Here is a 27,639-nt window from a genome sequence, read left to right on the forward strand (position 1 = left end):
CCCTCTACACTACAATTTATTTTCTCCTCGCCTCACCTAACATCTCTTATCCATCTCCTCTCCTCCCCACTCCCCCTCCTCTCCTCCCCACTCCCTCTCCTCCCCACTCCCTATCCTCTCCTCCCAATTCCCTCTCCTCTCCTCCTCACTCCCTCTTCTCTCCTCCCCACTCCCTCTTCTCTCCTCCCCACTAACTCTCCTCTCCTCCCACTCCCTCTCCCTCCTCCCCCCACTCCCTCTCCTCTCCTCCCTCCCTCTCCTCTCCTCCCCGCTCCCTCTCCTCTCCTTCCTGCTCCCTCTCCTCTCCTCCCCACTCCCTCTACTCTCCTCCCAATTTCCTCTCCTCTCCTCTCCTCCCCACTCCCTCTCCTCCCCACCCACTCTTCTCTCCTCCCCTCTGCCTCTCCTCCCCACTCCCTCTCCTCCCCACTCCCTCTCTCTCCCCTCTCCCTCTCCTCTCCTCCCACTCCCTCTCCTCTCCTCCCCACTCCCTCTTCTCTCCTCCCCACTCCCTCTCCTCCCCACTCCCTCTCCTCTCCTCTCCTCCCCACTCCCTCTTCTCTCCTCCCCACTCCCTCTCCTCTCCTCCCCCTCCCTCTCCTCTCCTCCCCACTCCCTCTTCTCTCCTCCACTCCCTCTCCTCCCCACTCCATCTCCTCTCCTCTCCTCCCCACTCCCTCTTCTCTCCTCCCAATTCCCTCTTCTCTCCTCCCCACTCCCTCTCCTCTCCTCTCCTGCCCACTCCCTCTCCTCCCCACTCCTCTCCTCTCTCCTCTCCTCCCCACTCCTCTCCTCCCCACTCCCTCTCCTCCATCCTCTTCTCTCCTCCCCACTCCCTCTCCTCTCCTCCTCACTCCCGCTCCTCTCCTCTCCTCCCCACTCCTCTCCTCCCATCCCTCCTCTCCCTCCCTCTACTCCACTCCCTCTCCTCTCCTCCCCACTCTCTCTCCTCTCCTCCCTCAATCTCCTCTCCTCCTCCCTCTCCCCCACTCCATCTCCCTGTCCTCCCCACCTCATCTCCTCTCCTCCCACTCCCTCTCCTCCCCACTCCCCACTCCCCCTCCTCTCCTTCCCTCCCCTCCACTCCTCCCAATTCCCTCTCCTCTCATCCCCACTCCCTCTCCTCTTCTCCCCACTCCCTCTCCTAACCTCCCCACTCCCTCTACTCTCCTCCCAATTTCCTCTCGTCTCCTCTCCTCTCCTGCCCACTCCCTCTTCTCTCCTCCCACTCCTCTACTCTCCTCCACTCTTCTCTCCTCCCACTCCCTTACCTCTCCTCCCCACTCCTCTCCTCTCCTCCCCACTCCTCTACTCTCCTTCCAATTTCCCTCTCCTCCCTCTCCTCTCCTCCCCACTCCATCTCCTCTCCTCCACTCCCTCTTCTCTCCTCCCACTCCCTCTCCTCCCACTCCCTCTTCTCTCTCCCCACTCCTCTCCTCTCCTCCCCCACTCCCTCTTCTCTCCTCCCCACTCCTCTCTCCTCCTCCTCTTCTCTTCTCCCCACCTCATCTCCTCTCCCTCCCCCCCTCCCTCTCCTCCTCCCCACTCCCCCTCCTCTCCTTCCTCCCTCCACTCCTCCCAATTCCCTCTCCTCTCATCCCCCTCCCTCTCCTCTTCTCCCTCCCTCTCCTATCCTCCCCACTCCCTCTACTCTCCTCCCAATTTCCTCTCGTCTCCTCTCCTCTCCTCCTCCCTCCCTCTCCTGCCCACTCCCTCTCCCTCTCCTCCCCACTCCCTCTCCTCTCCTGCCCACTCCCTCTCCTCCCCTCTCCTCTCCTGCCACTCCCTCTCCTCTCCTCCCCACTCCCTCTCCTCTCCTCTCCTCTCCTCCCCACTCCCTCTCCTCCCCACTCCCTCTCCTCCCACTCCCTCTTCTCTCCTCCCACTCCCTCTCCTCTCCTCCCCACTCCCTCTTCTCTCCTCCCACTCCCTCTCCTCTCCTCCTCACTCCCACTCCTCTCCTCTCCTCCCCACTCCCTCTCCTCCCCCACTCTCTCCTCTCCCACTCCCTCTACTCCACACTCCCTCTCCTCTCCTCCCACTCTCTCTCCTCTCCTCCCTCACTCAATCTCCTCTCCTCCCCACTCCCTCTCCCCCCACTCCATCTCCTGTCCTCCCACTCCCCCACTCCCCCTCCTCTCCTTCCCACTCCCCCTCCTCTCCTCCCAATTCCCTTTCCTCTCATCCCCACTCCCTCTCCTCTTCTCCCCACTCCCTCTCCTATCCTCCCTACTCCCTCTACTCTCCTCCCAATTTCCTCTCGTCTCCTCTCCTCTCCTCCACACTCCCTCTCCTCCCCACTCCCTCTCCTCTCCTGCCCACTCCCTCTTCTCTCCTCCCCACTCCCTCTACTCTCCTCCGCTCTTCTCTCCTCCCCACTCCCTTCCCTCTCCTCCCCACTCCCTCTCCTCTCCTCCCCACTCCCTCTACTCTCCTTCAATTTCCTCTCTCTCTCCTCTCCACTCAATCTCCTCTCCTCCCCCACTCCCTCTTCTCTCCTCCCCACTCCCTCTCCTCCTCACTCCCGCTCCTCTCTCCTCTCCTCCCCACTCCCTCTCCTCCCCCTCCCTCTCCTCTCTCCCCACTCCCTCTCCTCCTCACTCACGCTCCTCTCTCTCCTCTCCTCCCCCTCCCTCTCCTCCCACTCCCTCTCCTCTCCTCCCACTCCCTCTCTCTCCTCCCCACTCAATTCCTCTTCTCCCCACTCCCTCTCCCCACTCCATCTCCTGTCCACCCCACTCCATGTCCTCTCCTCCCCACTCCCTCTCCTCCCCACTCCCTCCTCTCCCACTCCCTCTACTCCACACTCCCTCTCCTCTCCTCCCCACTCTCTCTCCTCTCCTCCCCACTCAATCTCCTCTCCTCCCCACTCCCTCTCCCCCCCACTCCATCTCCTGTCCTCCCCACTGCCCACTCCCCCTCCTCTCCTTCCCACTCCCCCTCCTCTCCTCCCAATTCCCTTTCCTCTCATCCCCACTCCCTCTCCTCTTCTCCCCACTCCCTCTACTCTCCTCCCAATTTCCTCTCGTCTCCTCTCCTCTCCTCCCCACTCCCTCTCCTCCCCACTCCCTCTCCTCTCCTGCCCACTCCCTCTTCTCTCCTCCCCACTCCCTCTACTCTCCTCCCTCTTCTCTCCTCCCCACTCCTTTCCTCCTCCTCCCCACTCCCTTTCCTCTCCTCCCCACTCCCTCTCCTCTCCTCCCCACTCCCTCTACTCTCCTTCCAATTTCCTCTCCTCTCCTCTCCTCCCCACTCCATCTCCTCTCCTCCCCACTCCCTCTCCTCTCCTCCCCACTCCCTCTCCTCCCTCTCCCTCTTCTCTCCTCCCAATTCCCTCTCCTCTCCTCCCCACTCCCTCTTCTCTCATCCCCACTCCCTCTCCTCTCCTCTCCTCCCCACTCCCTCTCCTCCCCTCTCCTCTCCTGCCCACTCCCTCTCCTCCTCCCTCTCCTCTCCTCTCCTCCCCACTCCCTCTCCTCCCCACTCCTCTCCTCCTACTCTATTCTCCTCCCCACTCCCTCTCCTCTCCTCCCCATCTCCTCTCTCCTCTCTCACTCTTCTCTCCTCCACTCCTCTCTCCTCTCCTCCTCACTCCCGCTCCACTTTCTCTCCTCCCCCACTCCCTCTCCTCCCCCACTCTCTCCACTCCCTCTACTCCACTCCCTCTCCTCTCCTCCCCACTCTCTCTCCTCCTCCCACTCAATCTCCTCTCCTCTCCACTCCCTCTCCCCCACTCCATCTCCTGTCCTCCCCACTCCCCACTCTCCTCCTCTCCTTCCCACTCCTCCTCCTCTCCTCCCAATTCCTTTCCTCTCATCCCTCCCTCTCCTCTTCTCCCCACCTCCTCTCCTATCCTCCCTACTCCCTCTACTCTCCTCCCAATTTCCCTCTCGTCTCCTCTCCTCTCCTCCCCACTCCTCTCCCTCCCACTCCCTCTCCTCTCCTGCCCACTCCTCTTCTCTCCTCCCCACTCCCTCTACTCTCCTCCCTCTTCTCTCCTCCCCACTCCCTTCCTCTCCTCCCCCACTCCTCTCCTCTCCTCCCTCCTCTCCTCTCCTCCACTCCTCTCTCCTCCTCACTCCACGCTCCTCTCCTCTCCTCTCCTCCCCACTCCCTCTCCTCCTCCCTCTCCTCTCCTCTCCTCCCCACTCCCTCGTCCTCTCCTCCCCATCAAACTCCTCTTCTCCCCACTCCTCTCCCCCCCACTCCATCTCCTGTCCACCCCACTCCATCTCCTCTCCTCCCCCACTCCCTCTCCTCCCACTCCCTCCTCTCCACTCCATCTACTCACTCCCTCTCCTCTCTTCCCCACTCAATCTCCTCTCCTCCCCACTCCCTCTCCCCCCACTCCATCTCCTGTCCTCCCCACTCCCCGCTCCCCCCTCTCCTTCCCACTCCCTCCTCTCCCTCCCAATTCCCTTTCCTCTCATCCCCACTCCCTCTCCTCTTCTCCCCACTCCCTCTCCTATCCTCCCCACTCCCTCTACTCTCCTCCCAATTTCCTCCTCGTCTCCTCTCCTCTCCTCCCACTCCCTCTCCTCTCCTGCCCTCCCTCTTCTCTCCTCCCCACTCCCTCTACTCTCCTCCCTCTTCTCTCCTCCCCACTCCTTCCCTCTCCTCCCCACTCCTTTCCTCTCCTCCACTCCTCTCCTCTCCTCCCCACTCCCTCTACTCTCCTTCCAATTTCCTCTCCTCTCCTCCTCCCACTCCATCTCCTCTCCTCCCACTCCCTCTCCTCTCCTCCCCCACTCCCTCTCCTCCCTCTCCCTCTTCTCTCCTCCCAATTCCCTCTCCTCCTCCCCCACTCCCTCTTCTCTCCTCCCCCTCCCTCTCCTCTCCTCTCCTCCCCCCTCCCTCTCCTCCCCTCTCCTCTCCTGCCCACTCCCTCTCCTCCCCCACTCCCTCTCCTCTCCTCTCCTCCCCACTCCCTCTCCTCCCCACTCCCTCTCCTCCGCACTCCCTATTCTCTCCTCCCCACTCCCTCTCCTCTCCTCCCCACTCCATCTCCTCTCCTCCCCACTCCCTCTTCTCTCCTCCCTCCCTCTCCTCTCCTCCCACTCCATCTCCTCTCCTCCCCACTCCCTCTTCTCTCCTCCCCACTCCCTCTCCTCCCCACTCTCTCCTCTCCCACTCCCTCTACTCCACACTCCCTCTCCTCTCCTCCCCACTCTCTCTCCTCTCCTCCCCACTCAATCTCCTTTCCTCCCCACTCCCTCTCCCCCCCACTCCATCTCCTGTCCTCCCCACTCCCCACTCCCCCTCCTCTCCTTCCCACTCCCCCTCCTCTCCTCCCAATTCCCTTTTCCTCTCATCCCCACTCCCCTCTCCTCTTCTCCCCCACTCCCTCTCTATCCTCCCTACTCCCTCTACTCTCCTCCCAATTTCCTCTCGTCTCCTCTCCTCTCCTCCCCTCCCTCTCCTCCCCACTCCCTCTCCTCTCCTGCCCACTCCCTCTTCTCTCCTCCCACTCCCTCTACTCTCCTCCCCTCTTCTCTCCTCCCACTCCTTCCCTCTCCTCCCCCACTCCCTCTCCCTCTCCTCCCCCACTCCCTCTACTCTCCTTCCAATTTCCTCTCCTCTCCTCTCCTCCCCACTCCATCTCCTCTCCTCCCCACTCCCTCTTCTCTCCTCCCCACTCCCTCTCCTCCTCACTCCCGCTCCTCTCCTCTCCTCTCCTCCCCACTCCCTCTCCTCCCCACTCCCTCTCCTCCTCCCCACTCTCCTCTCCTCCCCACTCCCTCTCCTCCTCACTCACGCTCCTCTCCTCTCCTCTCCTCCCCACTCCCTCTCCTCCCCACTCCCTCCTCTCCTCCCCACTCCCTCTCCTCTCCTCCCCACTCAATCTCCTCTTCTCCCCACTCCCTCTCCCCCCACTCCATCTCCTGTCCACCCCACTCCATCTCCTCTCCTCCCCACTCCCTCTCCTCCCCCTCCCTCCTCTCCCACTCCTCTACTCCACACTCCCTCTCCTCTCCTCCCATCTCTCTCCTCTCTCCTCCCACTCAATCTCCTCTCCTCCCCACTCCCTCCCCCCCACTCCATCTCCTGTCCTCCCCACTCCCCGCTCCCCCTCCTCTCCTTCCCACTCCCCCTCCTCTCCTCCCAATTCCCTTTCCTCTCATCCCCACTCCCTCTCCTCTTCTCCCCACTCCCTCTCCTATCCTCCCCACTCCCTCTACTCTCCTCCCAATTTCCTCTCGTCTCCTCTCCTCTCCTCCCCACTCCCTCTCCTCTCCTGCCCACTCCCTCTTCTCTCCTCCACTCCCTCTACTCTCCTCCCCTCTTCTCTCCTCCCCACTCCCTTTCCTCTCCTCCCCACTCCCTCTCCTCTCCTCCCCACTCCCTCTACTCTCCTTCCAATTTCCTCTCGTCTCCTCTCCTCTCCTCCCCACTCCCTCTCCTCCCCACTCCCTCTCCTCTCCTGCCCACTCCCTCTTCTCTCCTCCCCCACTCCCTCTACTCTCCTCCCCTCTTCTCTCCTCCCCACTCCCTTTCCTCTCCTCCCCACTCCCTCTCCTCTCCTCCCCACTCCCTCTACTCTCCTTCCAATTTCCTCTCCTCTCCTCTCCTCTTCTCCCCCACTCTATCTCCTCTCCTCCCCACTCCCTCTTCTCTCCTCCCCTACTCCCTCTCCTCCTCACTCCCGCTCCTCTCCTCTCCTCTCCTCCCCACTCCCTCTCCTCCCCACTCCCTCTCCTCTCCTCCCCACTCCCTCTCCTCCTCACTCACGCTCCTCTCTCTCTCCTCTCCTCTCCTCTCCTCTCCTCTCCTCTCCTCTCTCTCTCTCTCCTCCCTCTCCTCTCCTCTCCTCTCCTCCCCTCCTCCCTCTCCTCCCCACTCCCTCTCCTCTCCTCTCCTCCCCACTCCCTGTCCTCTCCTCCCCACTCAAACTCCTCTTCTCCCCACTCAAACTCCTCTCCTCCCCATCCTCTCCTCCCCACTCCCTCTCCTCCCCACTCCCTCCTCTCCCACTCCCTCTACTCCACACTCCCTCTCCTCTCCTCCCCACTCAATCTCCTCTCCTCCCCACTCCCTCTCACCCCCCACTCAATCTCCTGTCCTCCCCACTCCCGCTCCCCCTCCTCTCCTTCCTACTCCCCCTCCTCTCCTCCCAATTCCCTTTCCTCTCATCCCCACTCCCTCTCCTCTTCTCCCCACTCCCTCTCCTATCCTCCCCACTCCCTCTACTCTCCTTCCAATTTCCTCTCGTCTCCTCTCCTCTCCTCCCCACTCCCTCTCCTCTCCTGCCCACTCCCTATTCTCTCCTCCCCACTCCCTCTACTCTCCTCCCCTCTTCTCTCCTCCCCACTCCCTTTCCTCTCCTCCCCCACTCCCTCTCCTCTCCTCCCCACTCCCTCTACTCTCCTTCCAATTTCCTCTCGTCTCCTCTCCTCCTCCTCCACTCCCTCTCCTCCCCACTCCCTCTCCTCTCCTGCCCACTCCCTCTTCTCTCCTCCCCACTCCCTCTCCTCTCCTCCCCACTCCCTCTACTCTCCTTCCAATTTCCTCTCCTCTCCTCTCCTCCCCACTCTATCTCCTCTCCTCCCCACTCCCTCTTCTCTCCTCCCCACTCCCTCTCCTCCTCACTCCCGCTCCTCTCCTCTCCTCTCCTCCCCACTCCCTCTCCTCCCCATCCCTCTCCTCTCCTCCCCACTCCCTCTCCTCCTCACTCACGCTCCTCTCCTCTCCTCTCCTCCCCTCCCTCTCCTCCCCACTCCCTCTCCTCTCCTCCCCACTCCCTCTCCTCTCCTCCCCACTCAATCTCCTCTTCTCCCCACTCCCTCTCCCCCCACTCCATCTCCTGTCCACCCCACTCCCTCTCCTCTCCCCCTCCTCTCTCTCCTCCCCTCCCTCTCCTCTCCTCCCCACTCAATCTCCTCTTCTCCCCACTCCCTCTCCTCCCCCACTCCATCTCCTCCCCAATCCCTCTCCTCCCCACTCCCCTCCCTCCTCTACCCCCCACTCCCCCTCCTCTCCTCCCAATTCCCTCTCCTCTCCTCTCCTCTCCTCCCCACTCCCTCTCCTCCCCATCCCTCTCCTCTCCTCCCCACTCCCTCTCCTCCTCACTCACGCTCCTCTCCTCTCCTCTCCTCTCCTCCCCACTCCCTCTCCTCCCCACTCCCTCTCCTCTCCTCCCCACTCCCTCTCCTCTCCACCCCACTCAATCTCCTCTTCTCCCCACTCCCTCTCCCCCCCACTCCATCTCCTGTCCATCCCACTCCCTCTCCTCTCCTCCCCACTCCCTCTCCTCTCCTCCCCACTCAATCTCCTCTTCTCCCCACTCCCTCTCCTCCCCACTCCATCTCCTCCCCAATCCCTCTCCTCCCCCACTCCCCACTCCCCCTCCTCTACCCCCCACTCCCCCTCCTCTCCTCCCAATTCCCTCTCCTCTACTCTCCTCTCATCCCCACTCCCTCTCCTCCCCACTCCCTCTCCTCTCCTCCCCACTCCCTCTCCTCTCCTCCCCACTCCCTCTACTCTCCTCCCAATTTCTTCTTGTCTCCTCTCCTCTCCTCCCCACTCCCTCTCCTCCCCACTCCCTCTCCTCTCCTACCCACTCCCTCTTCTCTCCTCCCCATACCCTCTACTCTCCTTCCCGCTCCCTCTACTCCCTCCCACCCGCTCCCTCTCCTCTCCTCCCAAATCCATCTCCTCTCCTCCCCACTCCCTCTACTCTCCTCTCCTCCCCACTCCTCCCCCTCCCTCTCCTCCCCACTCCCTCTCCTCCCAATTCCCTCTCCTCTCCTCCCACTCCCTCTCCTCTCCTCCCAACTCCCTCTCCTCTCCTCCCCACTCCCTCTCCTCCCTCTCCTCTCCTCCCCACTCCCTCTCCTCTCCTTCCCCTCCCCCTCCCTCCTCCCAATTCCCTCTCCTCTCCTCCCCACTCCCTCTCCTCTCCTATCCTCCCCACTCCCTCTTCTCTCCTTCCCACTGGCTCTCCTCTCCGCCCCACTCCCTCTCCTCTCCTCCCCACTCCCTCTCCTCTCCTCCCCACTCCCTCTTCTCTCCTCCCCACTCCCTCTCCTCTCCTCCCCACTCCCTCTCCTCTCCTCCCCACTCCCTCTCCTCTCCTCCCCACTCCCTCTTCTCTCCTCCCCACTCCCTCTCCTCCCCACTCCCTCTACTCTCCTCCCAATTTCCTCTCCTCTCCTCCCCACTCCCTCTACTCTCCTCCCAATATCCTCTCCTCTCCTCCCCACTCCCTCTCCTCTCCTGCCCACTCCCTCTTCTCTCCTCCCCTCTCGCTCTCCTCTCCTCCCCACTCCCACTCCTCTCCTCCCCACTCCCTCTCATCCCCATTCCCTCTCCTCTCCTTTCCTCCCCGCTCCCTCTCCTCCCCACTCCATCTCCTCTCCTCCCCACTCCATCTCCTCTCCTCCCACTCCATCTCCTCCCCACTCCCTCTTCTCTCCTCCCATTCCCTCTCCTCTCCTCTCCTCCCCCTCCCTCTCCTCCCCACTCCCTTTCCTCCCCACTCCCTCTTCTCTTCTCTCCTCCCCACTCCCTCTTCTCTCCTCCCCATTCCCTCTTCTCTCCTCCACACTCCCCCTCCTCTCCTCCCAATTCCCTCTCCTCTCATCCCACCTTCCTTTTCTCTCCTCCCCACTCCTTCTCCTCTCCTCTCCTCCCAATTCCCTCTCCTCCCCACTCCCTCTACTCTCCTCTCTTCTCCTCCCCACTCCCTCTCCTCCCCTCTCCTCTCCTGCCCACTCCCTCTTCTCTCCTCCCCTCCCCATTCCCTCTTCTCTCCTCCCCTCTCCCTCTCCTCTCCTCCCCCTCCTCTCCTCCCCACTCCATCTTCTCCTACCCACTCCCTCTTCTCCTCCCAATTCCCTCTCCTCTCCTCCCCACTCCCTCTCCTCTCCTCCCCTCTCCTCTCCTCCTCACTCCCTCTCCTCCCCACTCCCTCTTCTCTCCTCCCCACTCCCTCTCCTCCCAGTTCCCTCTCCTCCCAATTTCCTCTCCTCCCCAATCCCTCTCCTCTCCTCTCCTCTCCTCCCCACTCCTTCTCCTCCCCACTCCCTCTCCTCTCCTACCCACTCCCTCTCCTCTCCTGCCCACTCCCTCTTCGCCCCTCCCCTCTCCCTCTCCTCTCCTCCCCACTCCCACTCCTCTCCTCCCCACTCCCTCTCCTCCCCTCTCCCTCTCCTCTCCTGCCCATTCCCTCTCATCTCCTCTCCTCCCCACTCCATCTCCTCTCCTCCCCACTCCATCTCCTCCCCACTCCCTCGTCCCTCCTCCCAATTTCCTCTCCTCTCCTCTCCTCTCCTCTCCTCTCCTCTCCTCTCCTCTCCTCTCCTCTCCTCTCCTCTCCTCTCCTCTCCTCTCCTCTCCTCTCCTCTCCTCTCCTCCCCACTCCCTCTCCTCTCCTCCCCACTCTCTCTCCTCCCCACTCCCTCTTCTCTTCTCTCCTCCCACTCCCTCTTCTCTCCTCCCCACTCCCTCTTCTCTCCTCCACACTCCCCCTCCTCTCCTCCCACTTCCCTCTCCTCTCATCCCACCTCCCTTTTCTCTCCTCCCCACTCCTTCTCCTCTCCTCTCCTCCCAATTCCCTCTCCTCCCCACTCCCTCTACTCCCCTCTCCTCTCCTGCCCACTCCCTTTTCTCTCCTTCCCACTCGCTCTCCTCTCCGGCTCCACTCCCTCTCCTCTCCTCCCCTCCCCATTCCCTCTTCTCTCCTCTTCTCTCCTCCCTCTCCCTCTCCTCTCCTCCCCCTCCTCTCCTCTCCTCCCACTCCATCTCCTCTCCTCCCCACTCCCTCTCCTCCCCACTCCCTCTTCTCTCCTCCCATTTCCCTCTTCTCCTCACTCCCTCTCCTCCCCACTCCCTCTCCTCTCCTCCCCACTCCCTCTCCTCTCCTCCCCACTCCCTCTTCTCCTCCCCCACTCCCTCTTCTCTCCTCCCCACTCCCTCTTCTCTCCTCCCCACTCCCTCTCCTCTCCACTCGCTCTCCTCTCCTCCCCACTCCCTCTACTCTCCTCCCAATTTCCTCTCCTCCCCACTCCCTCTACTCCCCTCTCCCTCTCCTCTCCTGCCCACTCCCTCTTCTCTCCTCCCCTCTCCTTCTCCTCTCCTGCCTACTCCCTCTCCTCTCCACTCCCTCTCCTCCCCTCCTTCTCTCCTCTCCTCTCTTGCCCATTCCCTCTCCTCTCCTTTCCTCCCCACTCCCTCTCCTCCCCACTCCCTCTCCTCCCCACTCCTTCTTCTATCCTCCCCACTCCCTCTTCTCTCCTCCCCACTCCCTTTTCCCTCCTCCCACTCCCTCTCCTCCCCACTCCCTCTCCTCCCCACTCCTTCTTCTATCCTCCCCACTCCCTCTCCTCCCCTCCCAATTCCCTCTCCTCCCCACTTCCTCTCATCTCCTCCCCACTCCCTCTCCTCACCACTCCATCTCTTCTCCTCCACATTCCCCCTCCTCTCCTCCCAATTCCCTCTCCTCTCATCCCCACTCCCTTTTCTCTTCTCCCCACTCCTTCTCCTCCCCACTCCTCCCAATTCCCTCTCCTCCCCACTCCCTTTCCTCTCCTCCCCACTCCCTCTCCACTCCTCTCCACACCCTCTACTCTCCTCTCTTCTCCTCCCCCACTCCCTCTCCTCCCCTCTCCTCTCCTGCCCACTCCCTCTTCTCTCCTCCCCACTCCCTCTCCTCCCCACTCCCTCTTCTCTCCTCCCCACTCCCTCTTCTCTCCTCCCCACTCCCTCTCCTCCCCACTCCCTCTCCTCTCCTCCCCACTCCCTCTCCCTCTCCTCTCCTCTCCTCCCCACTCCCTCTCCACTCCTCTCCACACCCTCTACTCTCCTCTCTTCTCCTCCCCACTCCCTCTCCTCCCCTCTCCTCTCCTGCCCACTCCCTCTTCTCTCCTCCCCACTCCCTCTCCTCCCCACTCCCTCTTCTCTCCTCCCCCTCCCTCTTCTCTCCTCCCCACTCCCTCTCCTCCCCACTCCCTCTCCTCTCCTCCCCACTCCCTCTCCTCTCCTCCCCACTCACTCTTCTCTCCTCCCCACTCCCTCTCCCTCTCCTCTCCTCTCCTCCCCACTCCCTCTCCTCCCAATTCCCTCTCCTCCCCAATCCCTCTCCTCCCCACTCCCTCTCCTCCCCTCTCCCTCTTCCCTCCTGCCCACTCCCTCTCCTCCCCTCTGCCTCTTTTCTCCTCCCCACTCCCTCTCCTCTCATCTCCTCCCCACTCCATCTCCTCTCCTCCCCACTCCCTCTCCTCCCCACTCCCTCTCATCTCCTCCCCATTCCATCTCCTCTCCTCTCCTCCCCACTCCGTCCCCTCCCCACTCCCTCTCCTCTCCTCCCCACTCCTTCTCCTCCCCACTCCCTCTTCTCTCCTCCCCACTCCCTCTTCTCTCCTCCCCACTCCCCCTCCTCTCCTCCCCACTCCCTCTCCTCTCCTCCCCACTCCATCTCCTCTCCTCCCCACTACCTCTTCTCTCCTCCCCACTCCCTCTCCTCTCATCCCCACTCTCTCTTCTATCCTCCCCACTCCCTCTTCTCTCCGCCCCACTCCCTCTTTTCTCCTCTCCTCCCTACTCATTCTCCTCTCCTCTACTCCCCACTCCCTCTCCTCTCCTCCCCCCTCCCTCTCCTCTCCTCCCCACTCCCGGGAAGCAATAGGGTTTGGGGATAAATGCTGAAAAAAGGTCTGAGGTTAACACAGGCTTAGGAGATTTTATACGTTTTGTTCTATGAGATAATATCAGTCAGTTAACATGACCTTTAGGAATTATGAAGCCGGTAGCTTACTTTTATTTAGGTAAAACAGTGCATATATAACAATAACCTAGCAAATTACATAGGTTGTCACTCAATTAATAAAGCAAGCCGTTTTAACATTGGAACGCTGAAGATGCAGTGCAGATGTGCAAGATCAGGAACAGGCCTCCTACCTCGCGTTGGTCAGTGCACGAAGCTGGGCACAGTGCGCAGTTTGACTAGGATACTGATATTGCCTGGGTTGTTCGGCATGCAAAATTCCTTGTAGATCAATAACTGTCAACACAGTTACATGCAGTTGGACACTGAAGGAGAGGACGCATCAGTTGTCACAAAAGATGAGAGGTATTTTCGGAAGGTAGAAAGAACGTAATATGAGCAACAACAAAACATTGGAATTGCCGATTTGTAACGTTTCAATCGATTTTGCATGCTACATTTGGATCGGTTTGGGGTCTTAAATATTTGAATCGGGGATCGATGCATATCGGTGAATCTTTACAATCCCTACAATTTAACTAGCTGTTATGTTTAAATGCATTCATGGGATGAGACTACAGGAATGATTCTAATGAATATTCATATTTTAGAGTCTTGCTGTTACAATGTCTTACCCTAGTTGGTGTCTCTTCTGCCCTGGACAAGGTCACTACATGGGTACAATGTACTGAACACACACACACACACAAACACACTAAAGTCATGTCTTTCTCTGCTCTGTGTGTGTGTTCCAGATCGTTGAACAGGGGAAGAATGCTAAGAGTTACCACTACATCCTGGCCAACCTGGTAAGATCGCTATCTCTCTCTCTTTCTCTCTCTCTCTCTCTCTCTCTCTCTCTCTCTCTCTCTCTCTCTCTCTCTCTTTCTCTCTCTCTCTCTCTCTCTCTCTCTCTCTCTCTCTCTCTCTCTCTCTCTCTCTCTCTCTCTCTCTCTCTCTCTCTCTCTCTCTCTCTCTCTCTCTCTCTCTCTCTCTCTCTCTCTCTCTCTCTCTCTCTCTCTCTCTCTCTCAATTTTCAATTTCAAGCTGCTTTATTGGCATGAAAAACATTAGTCAATATTGCCAAAGCAACAATGTATACACTATACATTGTAATAAAATAATAAAGAATATCAAATAATAATAAAAAATGTTAGTAAATAATAATAAATAAATAACAACAATAAAATGGTAACAGTCAATAGTAGAAATATAATAAATATACAAATCTAAATATGGGAAATGAAACTATTTAACTTATAACTAAATAATGGTCATCTTCACCATTATATCAGTACTACAACGACCATCATCATTACTACCACTACTACCACCACCATCATTAAACTGCCATCATTACCATTACCATACCACTACTATTTGGAATGATAAACAACAATAATAATGGTAATAACAATAATAGCAATAACAATAATAATAAGTACGTTACTATTTACTATGCAGATGTTATTATTCAGTGCCTCAGGCTATGGCAGGCAAATACATATTTGTCTGCAAGAGGAGCCATTGCTCCTTCGCCCATGAGTATTTTTAGTTTTTCCTCTGGGTTTAATAAGTTAAAATTTGGAATAAATGTTGTCATTTCTGTGAATAATGAATCTCTTTGTGAGGAATATTTATCACAGTAAAGGAGAAAGTGCATTTCTGTTTCTACCTCCCCTGTTGTGCAGTGACCACATATACGCTCCTCTTTGGGTAGCCATGTCTTTTTATGTCTGCCGGTTTCTATTGCCAATTGATGGTCACTCAGCCTGTACTTGGTAAGGATCTGTCTCTGCTTCGTATCTCTGACAGAGAAGAGATAATCAGCCAATTCATATTCTCTGTTTAGGGTCAGATAGCAATTTAGTCGGCTTTGGGATTTTGTTTCGTTTTTCCAATGTTGTAAATATGAGTCCTTTGATTGGTTCATGATTTTGTTCATTGGAATTCTTTCTTTTGAAGCAGTGCTGGTGTCAGCTTGGTTGGTTAGGTCCAACACCAGCTGACTGAGAGGGCTCCTTTCTGGGCTCAGCTCTTGGGTTTGAAGTGCATTAAATTGCAGACTTGAATTTGGATTTGAATTTAGTTGTAGCCAACATTTTATGATCTTTTCTGTATTTTCATTACTACTGGAAAGTGGCCCAATTCTGCCCTACATGCATGAGTTGGTGTATTTCTCTGAACTTGTAGAATTTTCCGACAGAATTCTGCATGTAGGGCTTCAATTGGATGTTTGTCCCACATTTTAAAGTCCAGTTTATTGAGTGGCCCCCAAACCTCACTTCCGTAAAGAGCTATTGGTAGGATTACACTGTCAAATATTTTGGTCCAAATTCTAATTGGGATGTTGATTTTGAATAATTTCATTTTTATTGCATACAATGCTCTGCGGGCTTTTTCTTTGAGTGCATTCACTGCCATATTAAAGTTTCCCGATGCAAATATGGTCAGACCAAGGTATGTGTAATTTTTAGTGTGTTCAATTATGGTGTTGTTCAGGGTGAATTTATATTTGTGTTTCTGACATTTTTTTTGGAAAATCATGATTTCTGCCAGGGCCCAATTATGGCAATATTGCTCTAGAATGTTAAGGTTCTGTTGAAGACCTTCTTTGGTTGGTGATAGAAGTACCAAGTCATCAGCATATAGCAGGTATTTTACCTCTGTGTCAAATAGTGTGAGTCCTGGGGCTGGAGAATGGTCCAACATGTCTGCTAATTCATTGATATAAATGTTGAAAAGATTTGGACTCAAACTGCAGCCTCGTCTCACACCTCGACGTTGTGAAAATAATTATGTTCTTTGGTTTTTGATTTTTATTGCACACTTGTTTTCTGTGTACATACATTTTATTAAGTCATACACCTTACCACCAAGTTCACTTTGGAGAATTTTGTAGAATAGCCCTTCATGCCAAATAGAATCAAATGCTTTTTTAAAGTCAATAAAGCAAGCAAAGATCTTGCCCTCTTTTTTTTGGTGGACGTGTTTATTAATTAGTGTGTGTAAGGTGTATATATGGTCAGTAGTGCGATGGTTAGGGAGAAAGCCAATTTGACATTTACTTATTACATTTTTCTCTTGAAGAAAGGTTTGAATTCTTGAATTCAAAATGCTACAGAAAACCTTTCCCAAGTTGCTGTTTACGCAAATTCCCCTGTAATTATTAGGGTCTGATTTGTCTCCACTTTTGTGGATAGGGGAGATGAGCCCCTGGTTCCAGACATCAGGGAAGCAGCCAGAAGTTAAAACTATGTTGAACAACTTAAGCACAGCATTTTGCAACTCAGGTGTGCTGTTTTTCAGCATTTCATTTCTGATGTTATCTAGACCACAAGCCTTTTTTGATTTTATAGATTTGAGTTTTTCATTTAGTTCTTGTTGGGTTATTGGGTAATCTAATGGATTTTGGTTGTTTTTAATGACCGATTCAAGGATGTTCAATTTTTCTTGAATTTCTAATTGGTTCTGTTGTAAGTCTTTTTGTGGGATGGTTTTGTATAGATTATCAAAATAAGTTTTCCAAATTCCTTCATCTTGTATGGCTAATTCTTGTGGCTTGCTTAAATTGTTCCACATGTCCCAGAACTGATTTTGGTCAATTGCACTTTCAATTTCATCAAGTGTCTTGTTGGTATAATTCAATTTCTTGCGTTTTAGTGTATGTTTATACTGTTTCAGAGTTTCAAAGTAGTCATAGCGTAGATCTGGGTTGTTTTGCTGCTTATGTTTTTCATTTGACATTTGTCTTAGGTGTTTTCTAATTGTTTTAGTTTCTCTCTCTCTCTCTCTCTCCACTCTGCCCCAAGTGGGTGGAATCGTGCTTTGGTGATGAAATTTCACTTCCTTTTGTTATAAAATCAATTTTACCAAGACAAATATGATTCTTCATATTCTGAATCATTCAGTGGGGTCTTTCTCTAACATATCATTAACATTATATCCCCCCCAAAAGATGTAATAACCTAATACATCTGATAATAAACACTGAGCTCTGTTGACAGTTCGGTGGCGCTTCTCACAGTAACCTTTGAGGATTTTACAAAAAGCCAAATTAGCATGACACGAGCTGAATTAAATGTAAAAGGCTTTGAAAATAAAAAGCTCAGTACGCCGTTGACATTTCACAGAGATACGCTTGTTTTTATGAGAAATATTCAAAAAATAACAGGAATTTCGCATTAATATGAAAAGTGTATACTAAAATACAAAAATACTACATGTCATGTCTCGAAATCCATATCTATCATACCTCTATGTTGTTTTATGTCCTCCTGATTGGAGAAGACAGATGATGAGTTCAACTTTGAGCCTGTCAGTTAGCCTTAACTCTGGAGAGCATCCAGCCTAGCTGATTCAATGCTATTTTCCTGGCTTTTTTAACACTTTTTTTTTCACTGGCCTCCATTGATTTAGTTACCGTGACCCTAATCTTTGCCGTCCTACAAGGGTAAAAACTCCAATAACTTTTGAACAGATTATGATAGAGACATGAGGTTTGAAACATTGGTTTTCTCAGAGGAGTATCTACACAATTTAATATATGATTTTACCCATTGGTCAAAAGATGCGTTTCTGATTTGCCACCCTACATCTAACTGGAAAGATGCATGAGAAGCACCAAATCAGTTTCAGGTTTCTCTGAAGGGATACAACAGATCTGTCTTGAAAAAAAAAAAGAGATTTTTTAAAAATATGTTCCACTGACTAACTCTAGGACTGTTCTTTTTGTAGGACCTCTACACACTCTCTGTATAGACGTCTCTGTAGTCTACTGAGTCAGACCATTCATACTGCCACTAATAACCTGCTGCTGGTAGAGCCTTAGAAGAGGAACGCAAACCCCTGCCTTGATTGGCTGACTGTGTTGAAATGCTGCAGAGCACACACACACACACACACACACATACACTCAGCCGCCAGCCACTGAGAGACAGACAGACAGACAGTAGAGGGTCAGTGAGTAAATGTGTGCAGGGTAATGTGCATTAGCTGTCTTTGTCTGCTATGGTCGTCCCAGGGCACTGCTCATACAACCTCACCATAGACACTAAATACAGCAGAAAATTGATATCAACAGAAAGTATGGTCTGTGTCCCAAATGGCACCCTATTCCCTTTATAGTGCACTACTTTTCCCTTTGTAGTGGACTATATAGGGAATAGGGTGCCATTCGGGACACATCCATGGTAATAACAACATTAATATGCTGGCTCACTGCTGGGATTTTATGATTATCTCAATATCCCTCTCATCTGGTCAGTTTGTTAGATTGAAGTGTAAATGATAAAGCTGTGAAAGCAATAAAGTCTAGAATGCAAACTGCCTGCGATCTCCATAATGGCTCTATTAAAATTACTTTTCTGTGTCCTACCTTAGCGCAGCTACCTTATTTACGTGTGTGTGTGTGTGCCTGCTTGTCTGCATCCATGAGGGAGTGTGTGTGCATGTCTCTGTGTGTGTCTCCATCTCTTAGTCTTTCTGTGTGTGTCTAGGAGGTCTATATCAAATGTTTCCACTCCGTGTCCGTGAGGAGCGGTTTCTATAGTAATCTGCTCAGCTCAGTGCACTGCATTAGCTAACACATGGAGCAGAAAAATATACATCTCTTCTTATCTTCTCTCTCCTTCTCTCTCTCTCCTCTGACCATTCAACTGAGACATATGCACACCTGGTTGGGCTGGTACTTCAGGGAGAAAGAGGAGAGGAGAGAGGACAGCGGAGGAGATGAGAGGGAGAGGAGAGGAGAGGAGATGAGAGGGAGAGGGGGTGCGAGGAGGGTGGCGAGGGAGAGGAATAGGGGGTGAAAGGAACAGGCCCATTAGGCATAAGGAGGAGAGAAGGGGGAGAGGAGAGGAGAGGGGGTGCGAGGAGGGTGGCGAGGGAGAGGAGTAGGGGGTGAAAGGAACAGGCCCATTAGGCATAAGGAGGAGAGAAGGGGGAGAGGAGAGGAGAGGGGGGTGCGAGGAGGGCGGAGAGGGAGAGGAGTAGGGGGTGAAAGGAACAGGCCCATTAGGCATGGGGGGGAGGGGGGGGGGGGGAGGAGAGGGAGAGGAGAGGGGAGGAGAGGAGAGGAGGGGGAGGAGAGGAGAGGAGAGGAGGAGAGGAGAGGAGAGGAGAGGAGAGGAGAGATCTCTGATTGATGGCGTTAAGAATACCAGACCTCAGAAAGTTTCATCAAAGAAGAGGGCAGGCAGGGATCAATGTAATAAGGGTTGCTGGTGGTGATGGACCTTCTATCAGACAGAAAGTCACAGTCGGAGGCTGAAGTTCAGAGTGGTTGACAGCACTTCCAATCACAAAGATCTGAGGATACAGAGTTCACTTGTTCTGTCTCCTGCTGTACATCAGTATTTCTGTCTCTGTGTGTGACTGCTTCTGTCTGTATATCAGTCTTTCTGTGTCTCTGTGTGTGACTGCTTCTGTCTGTACATCAGTCTTTCTGTGTTTCTGTGTGTGACTACTTCTGTCTGTACATCATTCTTTCTATGTCTGTGTGTGACTGCTTCTGTCTGTACATCAGTCTTTCTGTGTCTGTGTGTGACTGCTTCTGTCTGTACATCAGTCTTTCTGTTTCTCTGTGTGTGACTGCTTCTGTCTGTACATCAGTCTTTCTGTGTCTCTGTGTGTGACTGCTTCTGTCTGTACATCAGTCTTTCTGTGTTTCTGTGTGTGACTACTTCTGTCTGTACATCAGTCTTTCTATGTCTGTGTGTGACTGCTTCTGTCTGTACATCAGTCTTTCTGTGTCTGTGTGTGACTGCTTCTGTCTGTACATCAGTCTTTCTGTTTCTCTGTGTGTGACTGCTTCTGTCTGTACATCAGTCTTTCTGTGTCTCTGTGTGTGACTGCTTCTGTCTGTACATCAGTCTTTCTGTGTCTGTGCGTGACTGCTTCTGTCTGTACATCAGTCTCTCTGTGTCTGTGCGTGACTGCTTCTGTCTGTACATCAGTCTTTCTGTGTCTGTGCGTGACTGCTTCTGTCTGTACATAAGTCTTTCTGTGTCTCTGTGTGACTGCTTCTGTCTGTACATCAGTCTTTCTGTGTCTCTGTGTGTCACTGCTTCTGTCTGTACATCAGTCTTTCTGTTTCTCTGTGTGTGACTGCTTCTGTCTGTACATCAGTCTTTCTGTGTCTCTGTGTGTGACTGCTTCTGTCTGTACATCAGTCTCTCTGTGTCTGTGCGTGACTGCTTCTGTCTGTACATCAGTCTCTCTGTGTCTGTGCGTGACTGCTTCTGTCTGTACATCAGTCTTTCTGTGTCTGTGCGTGACTGCTTCTGTCTGTACATAAGTCTTTCCGTGTCTCTGTGTGACTGCTTCTGTCTGTACATCAGTCTTTCTGTGTCTCTGTGTGTCACTGCTTCTGTCTGCATCATCAGTCTTTCTGTGTCTCTGTGTGTGACTGCTTCTGTCTGCATCATCAGTCTTTCTGTGTCTCGGTTTGTGACTGCTTCTGTCTGCATCAGACAGATTTTCTGCTGAGGGCCTGAATCTGCCTTCTGTCTCTCTCTAGTTCTGTCTCTCTCTACCTACTCTCTCTCTCTCCCCCCTCTCTGCCTTCTCTTTCTCCCTCCCCCATCTCTCTCTCTTTTCTCTCTCCCCCCTCTGTCTCTATGTCTCTCTCTCTCTCTCTCTCTCTCTCTCTCTCTCTCTCTCTCTCTCTCTCTCTCTCTCTCTCTCTCTCTCTCTCTCTCTCTCTCTCTCTCTCTCTGTCTCTCAATTTCAATTCAAGGGGCTTTATTGGCATGGGAAACATATGTTTACATTGCCAAAGCAAGTGAAGTAGATAGTTTAAAAAAAGTGAAATAAACAATAGAAATTAACAGTAAACATTACACTCAGAAGTTCCAAAAGAATAAAGACATTTCAAATGTCATATTATGTCTATATACAGTGTTGTAGCGATGTGCAAATTAGTGAAAGTACAAAAGGGAAAATAAATAAATATGGGTTGTATTTACAATGGTGTTTATTCTTCACTGGTTGCCCTTTTCTTGTGGCAACAGGTCACAAATCTTGCTGCTGTGATTGCACACTGTGGTATTTCTCCCAATAGATATGGGAGTTGATCAAAATTGGATTTGTTTTCTAATTCTTTGTGGGTCTGTGTAATCTGAGGGAAATATGTGTCTCTAATATGGTCATACATTTGGCAGGAGGTTAGGAAGTGCAGCTCAGTTTCCACCTCCATTTTGTGTGCAGTGTGCACATAGCCTGTCTTCTCTTGAGAGCCAGGTCTGCCAACGGCGACCTTTCTCAATAGCAAGGCTATGCTCACTGAGTCTGTACATAGTCAAAGCTTTCCTTAATTTTGGGTCAGTCACAGTGGTCAGGTATTCTGCCACTGTGTACTCTCTGTTTAGGGCCAAATAGCATTCTAGTTTGCTCTGTTTCTTTGTAAATTCTTTCCAATGTGTCAAGTAATTATCTTTTTGTTTTCTCATGATTTGGCTGGGTCTAATTGTGTTGCTGTCCTGGGGCTCTGTGGGGTCTGTATGTGTTTGTGAACAGAGCCCCAGGACCAGCTTGCTTAGGGGGCTCTTCTCCAGGTTAATTTCTCTGTAGGTGATGGCTTTGTTATGGAAGGTTTGGGAATCGCTTCCTTTTAGGTGGTTGTAGAATTTAACGGCTCTTTTCTGGATTTTGATCATTAGCGGGTATCGGCCTAATTCTGCTCTGCATGCATTACTTGGTGTTTTACGTTGTACACTGAGGATATTTTTGCAGAAATCTGCATGCAGAGTTTCGATTTGGTGTTGGACCCCAGACCTCACAACCACAAAGGGCAATGGATTCTATAACTGATTCAATTATTTTTTGTCAGATCCTAATTGGTATGTCGAATTTTATGTTCCTTTTGATGGCGTAGAAGGCCCTTCTTGCCTTGTCTCTCAGATTTTTCACAGCTTTGAGGAAGTTACCTGTGGCGCTGATGTTTAGGCCGAGGTATGTATCGTTTTTTTGTGTGCTCTAGGACAACAGTGTCTAGATGGAATTTGTATTCGTGGTCCTGGCAACTGGACCTTTTTTGGAGCACCATTATTTTAGTCTCACTGAGATTTACTGTCAGGGCCCAGGTCTGACAGAATCTGTGCTACTGTAGGCCCTCCGTGGTTGGGGACAGAATCACCAGATCATCAGCGAACAGTAGACATTTGACTTCAGATTCTAGTAAGGTGAGGCCGGGTGCTGCAGACTGTTCTAGTGTCCTCGCCAATTCGTTGATATACATGTTGAAGAGGGTGGGGCTTAAGCTGCAGCCCTGTCTCACCCCTCGGCCCTGTGGAAAGAAATGTGTGTGCCTCATGATTGAGCATAGCTCTGTTCAAGTAGAGTGTGATTTTGCTGTGATCTGATAGGGGTGTCAGTGGACTGACTGTGAACACTCTAAGAGACTCTGGGTTGAGGTCAGTGATAAAGTAGTCTACAGTACTACTGCCAAGACATGAGCTATAGGTGTACCTACCGTAGGAGTCCCCTCGAAGCCTACCATTGACTATGTACATACCCAGCATCCGACAGAGCTGCAGGAGTTGTGATCCGTTTTTGTAGGTTATGTTGTCGTAGCTGTGTCTACGGGGGCATTGGGGGAGGGAATGCTGTCACCTCCAGGTAAGTGTCTGTCCCCCTGTGTGCTGAGGGTGTCAGGTTCTTGTCCAGTTCTGGCATTTAGGTCGCCACAGACTAGTACATGTCCCTGGGTCTGGAAGTGGTTGATCTCCCCCTCTAGGATGGAGAAGCTGTCTTCATTAAAGTATGTATATTCTATTGGGGGGGATATAGGTAGCACACATGAGGACATTTTTCTCTGTTGAGATCATTTCCTTATTAATTTCTAGCCAGATGTAAAATGTTCCTGTTTTGACTCATTTAAAAGAGTGGGTTAGGTCTGCTCCAAACTAAATTAGCTTACCCCCTGAGTCCCTTCCCTGTTTCACACCTGGTCGTTTTGTGGATGGGACTACCAGCTCTCTGTAACCTCGAGGGCAACCAGTGGGTCCATCTCCTCAATACCATGTTTCTTGTAGGAAGACAATGTCTGTATTTCTGATTTATTTGGTGAAGTCTGGCTTCCTGCTCTTTAGGCCAAAGGCAGATGACCTCAGGCCTTGTATATTCCAGGATGAGATAGTAAAAGCTTTGTGTTCCATAGTGTATTTTTGTGTGGTTTATGCCCGGACCATTACAGTAGGTGTGATCAGAGCATTTTGAGCGTCTGATACATACCTCTTAGGTTGCAGGATGGTGCTTGGCCGGGTGTAATAGTGGGGGTTGGGCCTGTTGCTCTGCTCACGGCCTGGGCATCTCTCTCTCGCGCTCTCTCTGTCGCTCTCTCTCTCTCCGTCTCTCTCTCCAATGTGTTTATCCCAATGGGTCAAAGCAGGACATACTGTTTTATATGAGTACAGTGTACAGTGATATAAAAAAAATATTTGCCCCGTTTCTAAATTTCTCTACTTTTGCATATGTTTGATACTGAATGTTATCAGATCTTCACCCTAATCCTAATATTAGATAAATGGAACCTGAGTGAACAAATAACACACAATTACATACTTATTTCATAAACAAAGTTATGGAACATCCAATGCCCCTGTGTGAAAAAGTAATTGCCCCCTTACACTCAATAACTGGTTGTGCCACCTTTAGCTGCAATGACCACAACCAACCGCTTCTCGTAGTTGTTGATCAGTCTCTCACGTCGCTGTGGAGTAATTTTGGCCCACTCTTGGACGAGATGGGTCCCATTATATCTGGCGAAAACCAAACACTGCATTCCACAGTAAGAACATACCAATGGTCAAGCATGGTGATGGTTTGAGGATGCTTTGCTGCCTCAGGACCTGGATGACTTGCCTTAATAGAAGGAACCATGGATTCTAAAATAGAACACTGAGTTCAATAGTGTTCTAGAAACACACCCCTCAAAGGAGAATCAGAGTAATTATGTACCACAGAGCAGTGTTGTAGTACTCCAGACCACAGAGCAGTGTTGTAGTACTCCAGACCACAGAGCAGTGTTGTAGTACTCCAGACCACAGAGCAGTGTTGTAGTACTCCAGACCACAGAGCAGTGTTGTAGTACTCCAGACCACAGAGCAGTGTTGTAGTACTCCAGACCACAGAGCAGTGTTGTAGTACTCCAGACCACAAATTGAGTGTCTCGGTCTTGTCTCAGTGTCGGATACATTTGTACTCGGTCTTGACTCGGTCTCAGACATTGAGGACTTGCAGAGTAAAAAACTCATAATTATCAGCTTCCATTCAGTCAGCGCATAAATCCGCTTCGCCAGGCCAAATATATGCACTCCTTTCTTGAAACATATCTTAACAGCCTTTATATCTATTATAGACATGTTTGCGCAGTGGTGAACCTATAGGCCTTCAGTGTGTGACAGGTTCGTGATTCTGAAAGGACAGCAACCGTGATACCAGCGCACTCATGTAGGAGTGCACTTTTTGTCAAACAAAAAGGGCCAGTGCTGTAGTGGAGGGTATACGCAGGTATAAGCCGTATACCCACTTTTTGTTCAGTGGGCATGCTTATACTCACTTCTTAATCCCAACTGATGTGTATATAGTAGTGTAGTGGAGGTATATGACTTATCAATGATGTAGTACAATAGAGAAATCATGCACAAAGTAGCCTACACAATCGCAAAGCACGTGAAATATATTCACATGCACGCCGCACACAGCCTAGTTTCAGTGGAATATAATCTGCAGGCAGCAATAGTGTGCAGCTCTCAACTGGTTTTGGCATGGAGCAGCTCACAGACGAATGACATCGGTAGCCGGCAGGGTATAATAATAATAAGCCATTTAGCAGACGCTTTTATCCAAAGCGACTTACAGTCACGCGTGCAGAATTTTTTTTTTTGTGTATGGGTGGTCCCGGGGATCGAACCCACTACCTTGGCGTTACAAGCGCCGTGCTCTACCAGCTGAGCTACAGAGGACCACAGGGTAGGGAAGATGTTTCAACTTATGATATCTACCAGTAAATGCAAACTAAGGCAACAATGGGTATGCAAACCAGGTATTGAAAAAGTTGTGATGCGCAATTGTCATCATGCACGGTTTGGATCAGGGGTGTAGACATGGATGGGCCTGGGTGGACAGAGGCCAACCCACTGGGGAGCCAGACCCTGACAGGCCAACTCAATCAGATAGATGTGGTTTAAGCATTGTTGTGGATTTAGTCCATCATTTATTTATTTTATTCTATAAAAAAAAGGTGGGATTTTGAGAGTGAAAATCTGAAAAAAAATCTATAGGAAAACTCATAAAAAAACATAGGAAACATTTTTCACACACGGTGCCTTTCCTTCGCTGGGCAAGCTGTTTGGGAACTTTTTGGCAAAGTTATAGTATATCCACTTCTCCAGGCACCACTACACCACTGCATAGGGCCAATGGAAAGACAGAGGTCACACACAGCATGATGTTAAAGGGTAAGCAGTCCATAAACTCAGACATAATAAGCCAGTAGGTCCCAATCATAAGAATACAAAAACACAACCATTAAGCATTTCCCAATGGAAATGTACAACTATTACTTCCCATTGCAAAAAACATTTCACGTTTAGCACACAAAGTAACCGGTGACCTAAAGTTTATAGTCTAACTGACAGCGTTTTAACTACTTTGCAGATATGAAACAAACAGACAATCAATATTGCTATCAGGTTGTAAATCAGATGGTCTGGTACATTGTTTGCTATCTCCATTCGGGATGCACTGTTTCAGTTTCAATGACTCAATTTTCTGTACAAAAATGGACGAATGTAACTAAGGCTGGGAATGTCAACACAATCAAACTAGCAAGGGCAATGATCACAAGTCATTCATAACATGGCTAATAGGCTAGCGTATCTATTTATGTAGTAAGCTAAAATCACAGAGGCTAACTTTAGCTAGATAGCTAGCTAGCTAGCTAGCTGCTAGGAGTATGCCATGTCATGCCAATGGAGGAGTGGGTGCGTGACTGACTTTTTCCCCTCAAATCGTTTTTCGGTGGCTATACACAGCTAGAGATGCAGGTGTCATTTGGTTAGCTAGCAAGAACTTGAACGACTGCTATACAGTTAGCATATCTCTTGCGTTCGCAAATTCCCTCTGGCTATCTACTCTGATTTCAGAGCACTCTCATCTGAGTGTGCCAGAGCTCAGAACAACTGACAAATTTACAAACGCGCAACACTTGCTGAATATGACGGGTGTCAGAGTGAGGTGTTATCTCATTTGTCTCTGGAAGTACCTAGCTAACAAGCTAGCCAACTTTAGACAGTTAGCTTGGGTGCTTGGTTTGGACAAGCATGCATTGGCAGGCAAGCTGCAGAAGGACGAGGAGGCAACTGCCTGTAAACACACAGTCCAGTTCAAAGTGAATGATGGCAGGCCCGTGTGGCAAATGGCTTGTTTGTATACATCTTTTGTCATGTTCTTCCTGGGGCTGTATATGAACAGATTTTAATAAGATTTCATGTTGCTAAAATGCTGTCAGTTCCACTTTAAATGCAACAATGTTTCACACACACATAAGTTATTTTCAAAGAGATGGCTAACAACAGTAAGCTTGCTGCAATAAAAAACACAGTTCCACTCACCAGATGATGATCATTTGAAACTTTACTTCTTGTTGAAAGTTACTCTTGAAAAGAGAGAAGCTAACAAATTAGCAACAACATCATTTTTAATAACACCTGCTGCAGCCGCTGCAAACTAGCCGACAACAAAAGCTAGCTAGCTAGACCGTGGGAAAACTACTGCTCGCTATTGTGCAGTGACCTGTTGGCCTTCAATTTTCCATACATTTTAGTAAAAATGGTTCCACTCATTAAGTCAAAATGTGATTGGTTGATTCCACTGTCACTCCAAAATTTTGCCCTAATACAGTTGAATGGCAGATGGCTTTGTCTAGCTTCTGATGGCCTAGCCAATGGCTAACTTTGCTAGCTAGATTTATCTCCCCAGTGACAGCAAAGAAAAATCCTGATTGGAATTTTTTTTCTCTTCAGTGTTAACCCTTTACTTTCCAACAAAAACGGAAGAGATTAAATCAGAACATCATTTAAAATAATAATATTATTATTATTATATTATTATAATCATTATTTTATAAATCCTTAGCCCTTCTCTGAAGGCGTAGAAGGCCCATTGTTCCCCACTGTGATTGGGTTAGTAATAATTTGTTGAGTGGCTCTATTTTCCCTCAGCATGCATTTTTTTCACTATTCTGAATGTCTAAAGAATCCTTAAATTGTTCTGAAATATGAACACAGGACATTTTGAACTCTTATTATGGTGGTCTTGACTCTGACTCAATTTGCTCCGGGCATGGTCTTGAATCGGTCTCGCTTTAGGTGGTCTCGTACACAACACTGCCACAGAGCCTAGCAGCAGTTCCAGAGGTGTGCTTCCATTGTGTTCCACAGTGTTGAAGGGTTCCAGGGAAGTGGTTCTATTCTACTTCACAGCACGGAGGTCCAGGATTAACACAACTCTATCAGGGATTAAACCTAGACCTCTCCCTCAACTGATCTTGTCTGTTTCATTCTCACCTTCTTCCTTCTCCCTCGTTACTTATTTCTTTTCAGGCTGGGGCTGGGATAAGAGCCTGCTCTGAGGGATTTGCCTTTTTCATTAAGAGATTGACCCTGGCATTCTCTCATTCTCTCCCTGCTTTAGTTTAAACCAGGAATTACAATGTACTGCTTTGGCCTTTATACAGAACACTATCTCATTATACACTTAACAATTCTCCCTCTTTTCTCTTGTGCTGTTTCTCTCTCTCTCTCTCTCTCTCTCTCTCTCTCTCTCTCTCTCTCTCTCTCTCTCTCTCTCTCTCTCTCTCTCTCTCTCTCTCTCTCTCTCTCTCTCTCTCTCTCTCGCTCTCTCTCCTTCTCTCTCGCTCTCTCTCTCTCCTCTCT

The 27,639-nt window shown here is 51.3% G+C and overlaps 1 protein-coding gene across 5 annotated transcripts in view; it reads left to right on the forward strand.

Moving 5' to 3' along the window:
- Positions 1-27,639, forward strand: part of gria1a (glutamate receptor, ionotropic, AMPA 1a) — a 184,598-nt gene that overhangs the window by 75,533 nt on the left and 81,426 nt on the right. For all 5 annotated transcript variants that reach the window (XM_041839048.2, XM_041839054.2, XM_041839062.2 and 2 more), the window contains exon 5: positions 13,456-13,509. In XM_041839048.2, the coding sequence (XP_041694982.2) occupies positions 13,456-13,509 (54 nt within the window). The remainder of the gene's footprint in view (positions 1-13,455; positions 13,510-27,639) is intronic.

The sequence above is a fragment of the Coregonus clupeaformis genome, chromosome 2, assembly GCF_020615455.1.
Source record: "Coregonus clupeaformis isolate EN_2021a chromosome 2, ASM2061545v1, whole genome shotgun sequence".
NCBI classification, from domain to species: Eukaryota; Metazoa; Chordata; class Actinopteri; order Salmoniformes; family Salmonidae; genus Coregonus; species Coregonus clupeaformis.